The sequence below is a fragment of the Lasioglossum baleicum genome, chromosome 8 (assembly GCF_051020765.1).
Source record: "Lasioglossum baleicum chromosome 8, iyLasBale1, whole genome shotgun sequence".
Taxonomy (NCBI): domain Eukaryota; kingdom Metazoa; phylum Arthropoda; class Insecta; order Hymenoptera; family Halictidae; genus Lasioglossum; species Lasioglossum baleicum.
Window position 1 is genome coordinate 7,002,023 of NC_134936.1, and position 18,605 is coordinate 7,020,627.

The 18,605-nt window shown below is 43.9% G+C and overlaps 1 protein-coding gene across 1 annotated transcript in view; it reads left to right on the forward strand.

Annotated features, from left to right (window-relative positions):
• The first annotated feature begins 10,970 nt into the window (after positions 1-10,970).
• The window catches only part of LOC143211108 (cGMP-dependent protein kinase, isozyme 2 forms cD5/T2-like), a 59,557-nt gene continuing 51,922 nt past the window's right edge, over positions 10,971-18,605 (forward strand). Inside the window, exon 1 of the mRNA XM_076428550.1 lies at positions 10,971-12,477. Within this exon, the coding sequence (XP_076284665.1) occupies positions 12,471-12,477 (7 nt within the window). The 5' untranslated portion in view covers positions 10,971-12,470. The remainder of the gene's footprint in view (positions 12,478-18,605) is intronic.

Sequence of the window (18,605 nt, forward strand, 5' to 3'; positions counted from 1 at the left end):
GGAAATAGTATGTACATCGATCTATTTACAATTACAAATTTTTACAATAATGTCGTAAACTAAAGCCGATCGACAGAAACTGTAAAGGGAAATGTTTTTCAGAATCATGGTATTGACAACATATCCAAAGATTATCGAAATCGGATAGGAAATAGTACATCGATCGATTTACAATTACAAATTTTTACAATAATGTCGTAAACTAAAGCCGATCGACAGAAACTGTAAAGGGAAATGTTGTTCAGAATCATGGTATTGACAACATATCCAAAGCTTATCGAAATTGGCGAGGATTCACATCATCGAGAAACTTTTGTTCGTTACGACATCGCGGTGTGCCACCGACACTCGGCTGCCGGCGCGCCGGGCTGCACGCGTCTAGCTCGCGCTCTGATTGGTCCGTGTTTTTCGTTAATAACTCGTTAACGAAGCCGCGGACGACATTTTTTCAAAGGAAAATGTCGCTTGAAATGATCTCAGGAACCTCCCATTTTCGGCTCCGGACCTAATTTTGAGACACCCTGTATAAAAAAAATATACGGAGACGCAGGATATCACAACCAGAAAATACTTGAAACTTATACATTAACGCAAAATGGACGGAAATACGGAAATACTTATCTTATATACTAACGGAAAACATTTTACTTACATACTAACGGAAAAATACTTAAAACTATGATGAAGTGCTGAAACTTACAAACTAACGCACAATACTGAAAACTTATACACTAATGAAAACATACTTAAAACTAACGGTTCTCCTGGCTCGGAGGGGTCGCCGCGCGCGTATTTTATACTTGTCGGCGACGGCACCGAACAAGTCGCCTTGCGTCGTTGAAGACGAGCGTCCATCTCTCTTCCTCTGATGAGACTCTATAATGGCGCGTTAGCACGAACCTACTCGGGACCTCCACCCTTTGCCCCGTGGGTAACATGTACCATGTTGTGGCACACGGGGCGTGTTTGCCGTTGTACCATAGCGGTTTTTGGCCTTGAGGCGTCGGGCGCCATGGTGAAACCGGCCGTCCCTCGTTCCGTGGTTTTTCGTCCTCAGTCACCTTAGGCAATGTCCTCTCCCGGGGTCGAGTATGCTTTCTCCTCGGTCCCTTTTGCCCGTCCTCTTTCGGGATGTCCGGTGCGATCGGTGTTTGTCGATGCGGTGGTTCGACCTCTGGTCTCTGGTCACATGGCATTTCGTCGCCCAACCCGTCCATTTCTAGTGGTGTTGGTGGCGTTTGGTCGGCCGGCCGTCTTATCTCGTACAGCGGCCACGCCGCCGCGTTTGGTCGGTACACCGGTCGGCCCCGGCCAACAGTCAAAGGGCAGATTTCGGGTCGGGGTGAGATTGATAATCTTTCTATGTCCCGCCATATGGGGACCATCAGATCCAGCGGTCGCTTTAAGCCGCGGCGTGGGTCCTCGTATGCCGGTGTTTCTCTGGTTCCCGTCATGGTGGCGTCCGGTATCAGCGTCGTCATCGTCTCGACATCGACCATCGTTCGCTTAGCCGGTGTTGTCTTCCGAGGCGTGAGTTTTCCTTTATGTGATCGTACTTCCTGCCTCGGCCTTTTGACTGGTCGTCGGCCGGGTTCCGAGGTTGCCCGTGTGGTTTGTTTGTCCGGCCGCCACTGTACCGGCTCATTCAAGCTTGCTGGGCGTCCGGATCCCGGGCCGTGTCCCAATTTCGCCCGATGCTCCTCGATTGTGGTGGCGGGGATCGTGGATGTGTCTGATACGTCGCTGGCGTTTGACTTGTTCCGGAAACGAGCCTCACCCTCATCTTGTACTTTCGGCCACCAGCATACGGGCCATACCTTTCGTATTGTCGGTCGGCCGCGCGAGCGAGGTATGCCGGGCCGAACGTCGATTTCCGGTAACTGTGATGCGTCCACGAACTGCACTGACAGTGTCTCGTCTGTGCATTCCGTCACCTTCGAGGTCACTAATCGTGGCCTAGTGGCCTTCCTTGTCGGGGCCTCGTCTGTCTTTGTTGTTGCTGGTGTCGGTGCGGCGTCACGTGGCCGTGAGACCGTGTTTGCAGGGGCCGTTTCAAGTGACGGCGCCGGTTCCTCTTCTAGTGTCGGTGTTGCCCCTGGTGTCTTTAGGTGCTCCGGTGTGCTCGGCGTACGCGGCCGCCCCTCCTCGTCTGCCGGTTCGTCGAATAGACCGCGAAGGTCGTCGTAAAAACTGTCCGGTTCCATGTCGGTTGTCGCTGGAATGCTCAGCGGTTTCCTAAGGCAAAGAAAAATGCTCCCAATTACTTTTCGGGGTCGACCACGTCGGCGTGTAGTCTCGGGATGGGATGTGGTTTTATGTGTCTGCTCCACGGTAGGATTGGATCGGGAATCGTTTTCCGCCTCATCTGCAGGGAGTTCCGTGTTATCGCCTGAACCCGTTTCCGGTTTCAGGTCCTGTATGTAAATGTGGCGTGTCCACCGCCCCTTTTCATCGCGAAGGTCGACGATTACCGGAGACACGATGCGGCTGACCTTGTACGGACCACTATACTTCGGCGCGAGTTTGGCGGCGATGCCCGCCCCCTTATCGGACAGGATGTGCTCCCTCTTCCAGACGTTGTCTCCTATCGCTGGTCTCCAGTCCCGATGTCGTAAATTATAGTAGTGTTCTTGCCGGCTGAATGCTTTCGCTAGATGCAGTTTGGCGAGCTCTTGTGCCTCGCGGAGGTTCTTCCAGCGGAGATGCGGTGAAGCAGTCGATTCTTCGGTTGTTGGTTGTCCCGGTACTCGCAATTCCCTTCCTTGATTCAGGTATGCTGGGCTATACCCAGTGGCCTCGTGCCATGCAGTATTGACTGCGAATCTTGCCTCATCAAGTTTCTCATCCCACCGGTCGTGATGTTTTCCGGTGTATTGCGCCAGCATTGTCTTCACGACTTTATTCGCCCTCTCCACAGGGTTGCAGTGAGGTGCATATGGTGGCGTACGGCGGTGTGTGATACCGGCCGCTTGTAGTAAGCTTGTAAATGCTTCACCAATGAACTGTCGCCCGTTATCGGAGATGATGGTGTTCGGGGCGCCGTGACGTAATATAACTTCTTTCTGGATCGCCGCGGCAACGGCGACGCTGGTAGCTTTACGGAGTGGTGTAAGCTCGATCCATTTGGTAAATCGGTCCATAATGACGAGCAGCCAGATATGACCACGACGTGATCGTGGTAATGGGCCAACCAAGTCCACGGAAACGGTGTGCCAAGGTTGCGTTCCCGGATGAGCGTGTAATCTTCCTGGTGATAGCTGCGGCGGCGTTTTATATCTCTGGCAGTTGGCGCAACTGCGAACGTATCGGGCGACTTCTCGGAACATCCCAGGCCAATGGAACCTTTGTGCGATGCGGACGATCGTTTTGGCGACTCCCAGATGTCCCGCCGTGGGATCGTCGTGGAATTGTCGTAAGATTACTTCTCGATCGTGTTTGGCTACGCAATTTTTCCAGGCGTTTTCTGGCTCCGGTTCATTGAAATTGAGCTGATGAGGCACCCGTCGTTGAAGTTTTCCTTCGCGTATACGGAAATCAGGAACGGACGCGGGATTCTGTTGGACTGCCTCCATTTTCTTGTCGTACCAGGTGTTACCGTGCTGGTTCACCAGGTGCACCCCCGGTGTTGGTTCAACTCTCGAGAGTGTATCGGCAACCTGGTTCCATTTTCCTGGTCGGTACTTCACTTCAAAATCATATTGTTGAAGTTCCAGGGCCCATCGGGCGAGACGGCCGGTCGGATTATCAATTTGTCTCAGCCATCGGAGTGCCTGATGATCAGTGACGACGGTAAATCGGTAGCCTTCGAGATATGGTTTCATCTTGCGTATGCCCCAGAGTATGGCGAGGCATTCCTTCTCGGTGGCACTGTAGTTCCGTTCTGCCCCATTTAATGTGTGACTTGCATATGCAATGACACGTTCTTCGTCGCCTGGGCCCTGTGTGAGCACAGCTCCGAGCCCGTGGTCGCTGGCATCGGTTTGGAGCGTAAATGGCTGCTCGAAGTCTGGGCAGGCTAATATCGGTGCAGAGATCAACTTCTGCTTCATGGTCTGGAAGGCATTTTTCTCTGCCGTGGTCCACTGCCACTTGGCGTTTTTCCTCGTCAGCTGGGTTAATGGTTCCATGAGCGTCGCAAAATTTGGCACAAATCGCCGATACCAAGATGCCATGCCGTGAAATCTTCTTACTTCACGTATGTTCTTCGGGACGGTGATCTTGGCGATTGCGTCGGTCTTCTCTGGATCGGTTCGGATTCCTTGTTGGTCAATTATGTGACCAAGGTAACGTAAGCTATCGACGCAGAATCTACATTTCTCTGGATTGAGCCTAAGTCCCGCTGCTCGGAGTCGGCGGAAGACCTCGCGGAGGTGTCTCTGGTGCTCGGCGAGCGTCTTGCTGATGACGATGATGTCGTCGAGGTACGCGAAGGCGTACGGTTCTAGCTCTGGTCCGATAATACGGTCAAGCAGGCGTTGAAACGTGGCAGGTGCCGAGTGCAAACCGAATGGCATCACCGTAAATTGAAACAGTCCTTGTCCTGGTACTGTGAACGCAGTGAGAGGTCGACTGTTCTTTTCCAGTGGAATCTGCCAATATCCACTTTTTAAATCCAGCGTGGTGTGGTACTTTGCCCCTCTCAGTTTATCCAGGGTCGCTTGAATGTGCGGCAACGGGTATGCATCTTTTTCTGAGCGATCATTTAATCTTCTGAAATCCACACAGAAGCGTGGTTTGCCGTCCTTCTTCTTTACAACTACTATTGGCGAACTCCATGGACTGTGTGATGGCTCTATTACTCCGTCGTTCAACATTTGTTTGACTTCGGTGCTGATAATTTCCTGCATTGCCGGGTTTCGTGGACGATACCGCTGTTTCAGTGGCGTTTCGTCAGTCAACTTGATACGATGCTGAGCGAGCGTCGTACGTCCTGGCACGGATTCGAATAGCTTCATTTCGGAATCAAGGAAGGTTGCCAATTTTTCCCGGTCTGCTTCCTGAGGTGTGCGGAGACCGAGTTGTAGGCACGGCTCGGCCAGGTAAGCGGTGGGCCAGGATGCGATTTCTTCGGGAGGATTCAGGTTAATCCGTAGTGCGGCGATCGCCTGGATGCCTAATAATACCGGTGGACCCATTTTTGGTAGAATCGCAAATTCTTGGGTCCATTCTTTTCCATTTGCACGGACCGTGAGCTGAAGTGCGCCAGCGGGGTGCATATCCGAGCCGTCGGCAAGACTAATGCGATGACTCGGTGTAGTTGGGTGAATCCCCTTTTCCTTGGCCCACTCCTGTACTTCGGCGTTAACACACGATAACTGAGCACCGGTGTCGAGTAACGCGTCGATCTCTCTTCCGCAGATCTGGACTGGTAGTAACGGGTGTGGCGTGTATCTTACGTCGGGGGTCGGCGGTCGCCCGGTTGCGTCGTACCCCGTGGTCCGTTTCCCGGAGGGTGGCATTCCCGTGTCAGAACGCCGTCACGGCCGCATCTCGAGCAAAAACGGCGATACGTATTTCGACATTCGAACCGTTGGTGTCCTCGTTGCTTACATCGCCAACAGTGTGTCACGGGACTGTACTGGTCCGAACTGGTACTTGCAGCATTTACCTCAGTTTGCGGCGCATTGTTCGGTCGGTTTAGTCTGGCATCGGTCGGTTCGACAGCGTCACTCGTTGTGGCGGCCACCGGTCGGCTGCGTTGCATTCGATTTTTCCTTTCGTTTGCCCTTTCAATCCGTTGTACTTGCCGCAGGAGTTCATCGGTGTCAGTGATTGTATCCAGATTGATCAGCGTGGCATATTCCGGCAACATGTTCTCATATAATGTCTCCAGGCATTCGTCTCCGGGGATTTGTGCTCGTCGCATCAGAGTGCACAATGAGTTCATAAAGACGTGGAAGGGCTCTCCAGGCCGCTGTATACGTTCTCGTGCCTCTCGTTCGCGCTGTAAACGGGTCTGATTCGGAGCGAACACCGCCAGGAATTTCTCGGAGAACTGTATCCACGTGGAAATGTGAGAGCGTGTGTTCCGATACCAGAGTTGGGCTTCTCCCCGTAGTAATTCGGGGATTCCACGAAGCAATTCCTCATCTGATAATCGGTATGTTTCCTGGAGTTCGGCCAAACGCTCCACGAATGAAAACGGATCCTTTCCGTCAGTCGTGCAGCCCCATTTTCGCACCCGGTCCATGTTGCGGCCCGGATCGTCATCGTGTACCTTGGGTGACTCCGAAATTTTCTTTTCCTCCGATTCCGCCATTTTGGATAAATCTTCGGCCTGTTGTCTTATTATTTCGTTCCAGCGACGTTGTAAATCCTCCGCACTCCCAGTGGTCGGTAGATTTCTTCGGTGTAGGGCGGCGATGATCCTCTGTCTTGTCGGTCGTAGTGAACTGCTCCGCATTCCCGTCGGATCGTTTAAATTTTCGCGCGAGCTGTTTCGTAGGTAAACCGTGTGCTACTAGATGGCGTGCACTATACTAGACGTGCCTTGGTCGCAGTGGTTGTCTCGGTCGCGGCGCGTCGACGTTAGGCGACGCGTACGTCGTAATAGTATTCCCGATGCGGCGATGGTTTCTTAACCTCAAAAAAAAAGAAAACGCGGAGCACCACGTGGTCGCTATTTCGCTATCGTCGCGTGAATTTATTTGCACCAGGTCCCTGTTCGGGCGCCATGTAACAGTTCTCGTTCGGGATCGCGAGTAAGTCGTGATATATCGTCCTCGGCCGTTGTAGCTCGTCGTGCCAGGGTCGAATTATGAACGAGGACGGGATCGGGATCGGAAGACGTGGTGCACGGGGTGAAATAACGACTCTCGGTGTATTTGTGGTAAAAACCTCGCTGTGCTTGTTCCGCGGAGCTAGTGGGTCATGGTGTCGGAGATAACAGTGATCGCGGCGTCGGAGATAGCGGCGATCGCGGTATCGAAAGAAACGGAGATCGCGATGTCGGAGATAGCGGAGTTCGCGATAACGGAAATCGCGAAGTCGGGTGTTACGGTGATCGCGGCGTCCGGGATATCATCTATTGTGGTGACGTTATTCGCGGCTTAGTTTCGCGTGGACCTGGTGCATACGGATCCGTACGGGCTATAACAAGGACTTTGACAGGGAAGTAGCATTCTACCCGGGTCTGGAGTATCGGGATTCGGAATGTCGGCAGCGTACCGGACAGTTACGGTATCCCGGGTAGGGTTATCGGTGTCGAGGAAGGATGGCTCATCTCTTCCGTCGAGCCGACTCCGACGCGGTCGGGTTTTCACGGGGCAGCGTGCCTCCGTTGTAGTGATGGGCATTATCGACTAAATTCAACTATCGACTAATTACTATTTAGTTACTACATACTATCGAATATTTAGTCGATAGTTTTTAGTCGACTGAAATTTCGTTTTAGTGGTTATACGTCTAGATTGCGGGCTATAGTCTATGCCTACGTATAGATCTCGTTTCTCGCTCACTCTTACAGTATCGTAGTGCAGTGCTCGCTCGGTATTACAGGCATAGTAAGAGTAAATTGGAGCGAATATACCAGACTGTGGTGCAGGAATCTAAATTTAATTATTTTTATAAATTTCTTACTCCATAATTTAAATTCTAAAAATACAAGGTGCGAACGAGTTTTTTATTTCAACGATTACTAATATTTCCCCACTTACCGTAAGCTATTTATTATTGACATTTAAAAAATTTTTGTGTCAAAATCAATTATCAGTTATATGTGAGGTATAATTTGCTTCGTTTTTGAAATATTCTTTTTATTCTCTTTTCATTCTCCAAGTGTTGCTGCTACACGGTATAACATTGTTTAACTTTTTATACATGAAAAGGTAAATCGTTGACGAATAGAAATGCTACCGGACGTAAAAAGAAACTCTGTTTACAAGTCCAACTAAACTCTCGATTCTTGGTCAAAATCAAAACTCGCTTTATAATTCTAACAATTCTCCTATCTTTCTTTCTACTCTTTTATCTATTTCCTTCGTGCGTATTTCCTCTACGCCTTTGGTTAAAGTTTCTACTCTGTATCTTCTCGTATCGCACTTGCTGTTGCACTTCCCCGTCCTGTCTCCTCCTCAGTTCCTCTGATATCTCTTCTCCTCTTTCTCTCCTTGGTTATACTTCTAGTTGGCTTGATCCACACATTCCTCATCAGGTATTCTTCCCTCACTTTTGCGGTTCTCGTTTTCTGCCTTGTGTTTTCTTTATCTTTCTCTGTCTATATAATTCTTTATCTATAATTCTTTGTCTATATAAACTATATACTAATACAAATATATATTTATCTTTATAACCAGATAAAACTAAATCTCTTATTTCCTATATGTTTGGTATCCGTTTTCTCGGTTTGGTACATAGCATATTTGGTACATAGTTAAGCTCTTATATACATCTAATCAGTCTATTTATTGCACTTGTACGATATCACATATCCTTCCTGTTCCTTTTTCCACATTTAGGATTGGTTGCTTTTCATTGAGGTATGCTTCCAAGTTTCTCATCATCTCTGTTAATTCCACTGCTTCTGTAGTTACCAGTACCAAATCGTCTGCATACGCTGTAAATTGTTAATGTTAGCAGGGTAGATGTAAATATTGCTGGAATTCAAGAGTAAAACAATTTCATCTAAAAAAATGTTTATACAATTACCCGATATTTTGATCAATAGTGAACTACTCCATATTGCAGTTTAAAAAAATCAAATAATCTAAATTTTTAGGTGACAATCTATTTCTTCTGTCTGACATAATCTGTCCGGCCTTAGAAAATATACGTTCTGATGGAACAGAAGTTGCTGGCACACATAAATATTTTTCAAATATTTTCTTTAACGTAGGTATGGTCTGGCCGTGTATACCCCAAAATGTAACGGGGTCGCTTTTAATATTTTCATACGGCATATCTAAATACTGCTTCATTGTACTTGCTGCACTGGCCGAAGGTGAAGAATCGGAGCAACGTCTGGTCAAGTGAGAAACTTTATGTACATGAAAATCCCAAAAACCTTCAGTTTCTTGTTCTGTTTCTTCTGCCTGTACAGATCTAGTCTCACTATTTGTTTCTGCAGTTATTAAAGGTGTGAGTTCTGATATAACTGTTTCTGTGGCTGTTTGTATGTCTGTATTATTTCTGAAAACTGCAGTTTTAAATCTTGGATCTGCTATAGTTGAAATTGTGATAATTTTATTTGTATGTATGTAATCGAATCTGATTTCTAAGTTGTTCATTATATTGCATTTCAATGCATGTCCAGGTATTGTCTGGGGTTTAATCTTGTCAATAGCATTCTGTAAGCCTGTAATTAATGGCATAATCGTTGATGCAGTAACATATTTCTCTCCACCTAATTCACTGCTTACATACTCTATTGGTTTGAGCAGAGGAATAATATCCTGTATAGTTTTCCACTGCTGAGCATTAGGGCTTGTAGGACAATTCATTAGTGATGCTACAGTTGCACATAACGGAATTTTCACTGTTAGTAGCCTCTCTAGCATTATCAACGAGGAGTTCCATCTTGTATGTATATATTGTTTTAATTTTAAAGTGTTTAACCCCATTTGTGTTTGGAAGTCTCGTAATTTATCTGCTGCAGTAACGCTACTTTTAAAATGTGTGATTAATGATCGGCATGTTTTTAATAGACTGGCAATCTCTGGAACAGCAGTCACCGAGTCATTTACAACTAAATTCAATGTATGTGCTGTACATGGTAGATGTAAATATCCTAAACGACGTACAGCACTTCGCATGTTCGCAGCATTGTCAGTTACAACTGCAACAATTTTCTCTTTTATATTAAATTCTGTTAAAGTTTTTTGCACTTTAAAACTTATATGCTCATTTGTGTGGTTTTCTTTTAAAACGCTAGTTGCTAATACATTTGAATGTAGCTTATTGTGTAAAAAATAATGTCCAGTAATTGTGAGAAATGATTGTGTATGTAAGTTTGTCCATATATCAGTTGTAATTGAGACATGTTCTGTTTGTTTCAGATTTTCCAAAATTCTGGATTTGACATTAGCGTATACTTTAGGCAAAATGGTCCGTCCTAACGTTCTACGGTTTGGCAGTTGGTACCGAGGTTCTAGTTCTCTCACAAACTCAATAAATCCTTTGTCCTCTACCATACTTAAAGTTTGTAAATCTTTGCAAACCATGGCTATCGCCAGATTATGTAATTTTAAAATTTTTGATTGTGGCAGTTCGTTTGCAACTGTTCTCAAAGTCAATTGCCTGAAATTTATTTGACGATTTTGCATTGTATTAGTAGGTACGTCCGCATTTTGACTAGTATCAGTTGCATTGGAAGTGGATGCCACAGGTCTTACTTCCTGCGTTAATGTTGCAGGTGTATCATCTCCATCGATCATCTCTGCTACTTCTCCATTTGGATTTTGGTTCGCTTGAAGTATCGTAAAATGTTTACGCTTTAAATGTTCATGTAAATTGGTAGTATTGTGTGCACTTTTATAGTCTCTTTTACATAAGAGACATGTGGCACTCGTTGGTGACTTTTTCACGAAATATTGCCAGACTATTGACCGCTTTTGTCTGTACATACTGTATTACATATACCAACAACTATATACTATATACTTATTTTTATTAAACTATATATTAAACTATATACACTATATACACTATACATGCATTAAAATGCTATATAAATGATAGTTTAATGATAGTTAAATAGTAGACCTATTTAAACACAAAGCTGGGAAAGCCAATGCTTTTAGTACTGGTTAAAAATTTAAGAACTATTTGATTTTGTAAAAAATCAGATCCACATTCGCTGATACTGATGCGTTTGTATCTACTTTTTCACTAAACCAACTGAACCCGCGCGATAGTCATATTTTTCACATTCATATTTTTCTCCAGTTAAATATGTCTTTTGTTAAAAAATTGTAATTTAAAATTTCTTTTCGACATTAATTTATAATTATTGTAATCTATAAGTCTAATTATAAATAATAAATAAATATAATCAATAATTTAAAAATGTATATAAATTATTATTTATCCTTTAATAATAATGCAATATAAAGGCAAATGTTAATGAACTTTTTAAAAAAATATCTAATACCGATAGATGTAATTATAAAATACTATTTTTTCATTATGTTATGATTAATATTTTATTCCCATAAGTGCAATATATAAGTATTTATTGTTATTTAATAATTGTATAATATTTGTAGTATAATAATTATTTATGCTAAATACACATGCTTATTGAACGAATTATTCGATATCGCTAATGAGTGAATGTATTTGATAGTAAATCTTATAAAATCTATTCAAAACACCCGCCGTTAAAATTCAACCAATAGCTGAATTTAGTCGATAGTTTTCAGTCGTTTACAGGTTATTCTCGTATTTACTCTTATTCTCGATGTTCGCTAATTAAATGAATAGTAGGACAGTATGGGACAGTACAGAGATATTAAATTTCGTGATTGAATGATTTTGTCTTTATTTAATAATAAATTCATACACTATGTTATAAATATAAATGTACACAATTTATTTATATCACATATATAGTTTATATCGCATAAATAGCAATAAGATTTTAACATCCAATATAAATTAAAGTATTGAAATATATATTACATATTTCATTACTTGCATATTTGCACGTCCTGTCATAATTATGTATTTCTAACCTTTTCGTTTCATCGTCTGACACTGACATTTGAAATTTCAAGATGGCGACGTGTAAACAGTCGACTGAAAATAGTAACCCCACCACTACTAAATTCAGTCGATAGTTTAAAAAATCAGTCGACTGAAAATAGTAGTTGAATACTATCGATTTAGTCGATAGTTTTTAGTCGATGGTGCCCATCACTACTCCGTTGCTTCGGTGCGAACGCAGTTGTCACCGGCAAGGATCAGGAATGTCGACGCGGTCGAGATTTCAGCGGGGCAGCGTGCCTCCTCTGCTTCGGTGCGAACGCAGTCGTCACCGGCGGAAAACGGAGTGCCTCTCGTCAAGGAGGAGTTCGCGCAGCGATACAACTCGTCGCCGTAGGCCAAGGATTAGGATGGTGTTCGCCTAGGATATACTTACGTCGTCATCAATTTTAGCAGGTGGTTCTCTAGTGATCGTCGCGGACGGAATGAGAGACCGACTCGTGGACGTTGCGCCTTTTATAGGCCTAAGTGGGTGGTGAGGAGGTGAGGTGCGGTAAGGTGTTCGGGGTGACGTACGGTTTCCGTTTCCCGCCAGATTTACCGTAATTCGGCATCCGGTTCCCGCCAAATGTAGTTTCTAGGTGGGGGAAACGCGCGGAGGTGTCGGTATGGACTCGGCGGATTGTTGACGCGGGGTACCGCGGTGAGGGGTGACTCTATTCGGTAGCGGGGAGCCGGCGGTTCGCTACTCGGTGTGTTGCCAGCGCGGTTCGGCTTCGGTCGGACTCGCTCGGCTAGCTTCGGTGCGCGGACTAGTAACAGGCCTGCGTATGACAGGTCTGTTACAATTATATATAATTAATATATAATAGTTATGTAATTATTAGAAGACATAAACTTCTGTTAAATATTTTTTATATAATAATATATGATTTGAGCCTATAAGAATAAAAAGTAATGGATCTAACAGCAAAGGTTCGCATGGATCAGCTAGGAAGCCATCATGAAGTTAAACGGTAAGTCCAGAGTTCGAATCCTGCCCAACTAAATAAAAATTTCTAAATTGTAATAAGTTTTTTTCAGAGGCAAAGTGGAATGCAGTGCATGAAAGTAGTAATATATATACAATATAGATTCTAATTTTTTTTATAACTTTTTCTAAAAATTTGAAGATTTTGTGCGTCTGAAAAAGATGCATAAAAGATGCCTATAAGGTGCCCGAATGACGCGTAACAGATGTCCAAAAAGGCAACTTTTTTGCGTCTTTACGTACAACTTAAAGACATCGAAAAGACCTGTGAGAGGCGACTTAAAGTCGCATAGTTTTGTAACAAAGACCTGTTAAAGTCGTACACAGTACGTGAAAAAGACGTGAAAACGACGTGCCACAGACGTAAAGTACGACTTAAAGACGTACATACGTCTTGTGTCAGGCAACTTTTAGGCGTACTTTAAGATGTCTTTGTGCTATCTGGGCAGTAACAAATTTCATCAACACAATTGCGTGACAAGTGGCTGACGTTATCGAATCACTCACACACGGTTTTTATTAATTGGAATACTCTATTGCAAACACGTGCACAAGCATGTGCTAAACTAACCAAACTTCACGTAAACCAACGTAAACGCACGGCGATGCAACGCGACGGACCTGTCACACATAAGCTCATTTGTACGGTCCCCAAAATGTACATAAATTAATATATTGTTATAAATATATTGTAATAAATATTATATTATATATATATATATGTCGGAGGCTGATCGGTAAGATTCTCCATCGGGCCCGCTAGGGTATGACCGGAGACGTTCTCCACCGGATCACTCATTGTCTTCGCACGCGCGGAATTAAATAAACCGGGAAACAACGATCACCGTTAAACACCACAATCCTCGACCCGTAGCGCAACGGCGAGACACGTCAACGAACCCACGAGGCTGGCAGAATCTCCTTATACGATCTCACGTCTGACTCTTTCGCTTCCACTCGCGACGACTAACTGTCTACGAAAATCAAACGCTCTTCACTGTAGCGCAGCCAAAAACATTCTGCCCCTCGTGGTCACGTTCAACAAGGCCCCAGCCCATCCCTTCCAGGGACCCTATCTCGCATCTCTCCTTGCGCCGCGCACGATGAGGGATGCAGGTAAACGGGAAACGTTTTATTGCCTTTTCGCTGGGCAATTACTAAGGTACGGTCAAGCATCTGACTCGCAGCCGTTCGACCGTAAACGCATAACCGAAATCTCCAAACCGTTATTTTTAAAACTAAACTTAGTCCTACACGGACGTATAATTCCAAGAGATAACATAATTGTCTTTTACAATAAGCAAGCGTTACGCGTCTCTGTCAACGGGTTGCGTCGCTTCCGTCATGTCCCGACATATATATATAGGGTGTCCCAAAATTCGTGAAAATCCCGGAAGGGGGTGGTTTCTGAGACCATTTCAAGCGACATTTTCCTTTGCAAAAATGTTATCCGCGGCTTTGTTTAGGAGTTATTAACGAAAAATACGGACCAATCAGAGCGCGACCTAAACGCGAGTTGCCACAGTCGGTCAATAGACAGTTGGCGCGCCGGGCCGACTGTGCCAACTCGCGTCTAGGTCCGCTCTGATTGGTCCGTGTTTTTCGTTAATAACTCCTAAACAAAGCCGCGGATAACATTTTTGTAAAGGAAAATGTCGCTTGAAATGGTCTCAGGAACCACCCCCTGTCGAGAAGTTCACGAATTTTTGGACACCCTGTATATACACGTAAGATATATACAGGGTGTCCCAAGACCCCTTCGACTCCGGGAAATGGGAGGTTCCTTAGGTCATTTGAAGCAACATTTTCCTTTGCACCAATGTCAGCCGGGGCTTTGTTTAGGAGTTATTAACGAAAAACACGGACCAATCAGAGCGCGACCTAGACGCGCGATGGCACGTTCAGCCCGGGGCACAGTGTCGCGAAATGCCTGTTTTTTGGACAAAAATCAATAACTTTCGTTCTGTTCATGATAGAGACATGAAACAAAATGGGTTTTCTTCTTTATATTGAAAGCAATCTGAACATGATATTATTATAAATATAGTAATTTATTTAAACAATAAAAAACGATTTTAATAAACAAAATTTAATTTTTTTGCGCGTTATTAGTACGTGATATTTACAATTTTTAAGTAGCATAATTAATATGTAAGTATAATAGAAATATAAGTATAATAGATAATAATAAAGACATAAAAATAATAGATAATGATAAATACATAAAAATAATAGATAAAAATAAATACATAAAAATAATAGATAAAAATAAATACATATAAGTATAATAGAAAATATAGATATTAAAAAAACAACTGTTTCCCTTAAATTATTCATTTTATTATAAATTATACAAGACATACCTGATACCAGAATTCGTATAATACATTCATTTTACTGCGGGAAAATTTACACACGTTATCTGCCTAGGAGAAAATGTGAAACGTGTTTTTAAAATATTATAAAAAGTAGATTAATTTTTTTTGTTAATAACTTTTTTATAAACAATAACCAGCGAGTAACACCATTACAACATTATTCGGGGTGCTAACCTGGACAACATATTAAAAAATCAGCGTGATCAGAGGGTGTTACCTTTTTGTAAATAATTATCAATGATATTAGAACATTAATTTTTATTTATTTAATCATATCTGTAATTTATGTAATATAAACATTCTTTTATTTATTCAACAACCGTAGTCAAATCTCATATATCTACAAGAGGATATCCGCGTACTCGGCTGCTGACCAGTACTTGCTACATATTTTGTTAAATAACTCTGATGTTCGCCGGAAGTCGCAAATTAGACTTATATAATATCAAAATATACTATCTTAGGAATAGACACAACCAAAATCACCGATACGTTCGGATACGTTTTTTTTTATCCTCTGGTAAAGATTAGGGAAACCTATAAAATTTTATTGTTTCATTTCAGGTCAATTATTATGTTGCATATAAGTATTACAAAATTTTTAAAGTTGAATTACAATTAGCCAACCCCTAGCCATTATTTCCTAAAAAAATTATTTCCTAGAAACGTGTTTTGTTCATATCACAACGTAAACAAGTTACGCTGAGAATTGATGTACTATTTGATCTTCCTAATATTCGCTTACAAGATTCCCTGCAACTAATTTTCTACTGCATTTTTTAAATTTTTGTTTTCAAAAAATGATTATTTGGACATTTTAACATAGTATGAACATAGTTTTGAATCGATATGAAGATGTGACTTTTTCGATTTTTGTCCATGGTTTGCGACACTGTGCGGCGCGCCGGGAGACGAGCGTGGTGTAACGCCACGATGCCGCAATGAACAAGAGTTTCTCGAGATTATGTGAATCTTCCCCGATTTGGATGAGCTTTGGATATGTTGTCAAGACCATGATTCTGAACAACATTTCCCTTTACAGTTTTTGTGGGCCGGCTTTAGTTTACGCGATAAGTAACTTGTAATTGTAAATCGATCGATGTACTATCTGAACTATCTCCTCTCCGATTTCGATGAGCTTTGGATATGTTGTCAAGACCATGATTCTGAACAACATTACCCTTTACAGTTTTTGTCGGTCGGAAGAACTTTATTTGTCAATTCATATGGGTGGATCTCTTTATCCGACTTACGGCAACTTTACCCGAACGAGGGAAAAAGCAGAAACTGATTGTATTAAAACCTCACTTATTCAGCCGTAAATTCATTTGCTGCTTCGAAATGTGAGTCACTGGGTCACTCGGTGACGAACTGCACAGATGTCTTCAGGTATACGACAGTACCGAAAGCTAAGGGACGTACGGCCAGGTCGACGAACTGCACAGCCGGTGGTAAAAGGCCTAAGGGATGCGCGGTCAAGTCGACGATCCAGAATTTCACTTTCACTTTCGAATCGATAAATAATTCGTATGTTTATTTCACACAGAAGCCTTGAAATTTTTCCACACTCACAATCACTGTTCACATTTGTCAACCGACAAAAACTCTAAAGGGAAATGTTGTTCAGAATCATGGTCTTGACAACATATCCAAAGCTCATCCAAATCGGGAAGGATTCACATAATCTCGAGAAACTCTTGTTCGTTACGGCATCGCGGCGTTACACCACGCTCGTCTCCCGGCGCGCCGGGCTGAACGTGCCATCGCGCGTCTAGGTCGCGCTCTGATTGGTCCGTGTTTTTTGTTAATAACTCCTAAACAAAGCCTTGGCTGACATTGGTGCAAAGGAAAATGTTGCTTCAAATGACCTAAGAAACCTCCCATTTCCCGGAGTCGAAGGGGTTTGGGGTCATCCTGTATATACATATCATTGTATACAATTTTAAACGCGATTTTCGGTTTGACTATTTTGAAAAGGCTATACATACAAATACATATATGTATATACAGCGAGGATTTGCTCGTTCGAGCAAAGCCAACGCAACACGTCGGTACGACGTTACAAGGGCTTAAACTGTCGTAAAGTACCGACGCAATGTTAACATTTTTCGTATATGTATCAACAGTCTTAAGCAAGATTCTGAGAAAGGTATACTCTGACTTGTTTCCTTTTTGTTCGAACATTTGATCAATTGTTTGAGTCACTGTATGTTCCCAGAATAGTATCTACTTCCTTTGTAGATTGCATGTGCACCAAGAATTCCAATTTTTCAAATCATTTTCCTTCATTGTTTAGAATCTTATTGATTAGAAGCTTATCGTATAGAGATCGTATCTTATATAGAATTGCATCGCGAACGCAATCATATAATTTTCTATCGGAAAAGTTATGGATAAACCGTTACCCCAACCATCCTTCAGATATAAGTAAAACCGGTATAGGTATATAAAGGCTACGAGGCACAGGTGAACAATTAAGTAGTAAACAGACTACAATCGAACTTCTACAACATGAAGGCTTCACTTTTCCTTGTTTTCTTCTGCTTGGCCGCAGTCGCAGTTACAACTGCTTCCGCTAAGAACATTGAAGGTGAGTTGTAGTATGTATTTATTTGTTCCCTTACGGGTTACAAAGGGTTCCCGTTCCCTCTCTTTACAATATTGTAACGGGGCCGATTCCTCGCGGGATCGGTTATTCGGACCGGGGTCTCTTTAATGCGGGAATAGCTCGCCGTGCCGGGGTTCGCGTAGCGTGAGTCGGAGCGGGAAGACGTGGTGCAAGGGTATGAAATAAACAAGACGACGTTTTAGTGATAAGGCGATGCTCGCCACCTCGTAACTACGGTGATGATGGGTGATGATCGCAGGATCGTCGTGGAGCGGTAGTCGGGGCTTGATTTGGTGCAGGGTACGGCGTCTCGCCGGAGGATCGGTGTTAGGGGAGGTTCAGCGTAGGCGGTGACGTCTCGTCACGGGAACGGTGTCAACGGTGGTTCGGTGACGTCTCGTCACAGGAACAGCGTCAAAGGTCCCTACAGGAGATGACGTCTCGTCACGGGAACGGTCTCAACGGGGTTCGGTGCAGGAGGTGACGTCTCGTCTCGGGAACGGTGACAGTGTGGTTCGGGGTGCAGGAGGTGACGTCTCGTCACAGGAACGGTGGCAGTGGGGTTCGGTGCAGGAGGTGACGTCTCGTCACGGGAACGGTACTGCTGGAGGTAGTCGGTACAGGCGTCGACGTCTTCGTCGAGGGAACGGTACTCCTGGAGGTAGTCGATACAGGCGTCGACGTCTTCGTCGAGGGAACGGTAGCTGGGGATTCCGGCGGGCTGGTTTCAACGTCTCGTTGAGGGGATGGTACGTTCGGCGGACTGGCTACGACGTCGTCGTCGGAGGATCGGGTACCTGGTGCGTGGTGGACGCTTAGGTCGCCTAAGCGGGACTGCGATAATTTGGCATATTTCGGAGGCCTTTTATACTCCTCCAGAGTGTACTGTTCGGAGGTGAGGGTTGGTGGTGAGGTAAGGTGTGTTCTATGGTTTTTCGTGTGTTTTGGT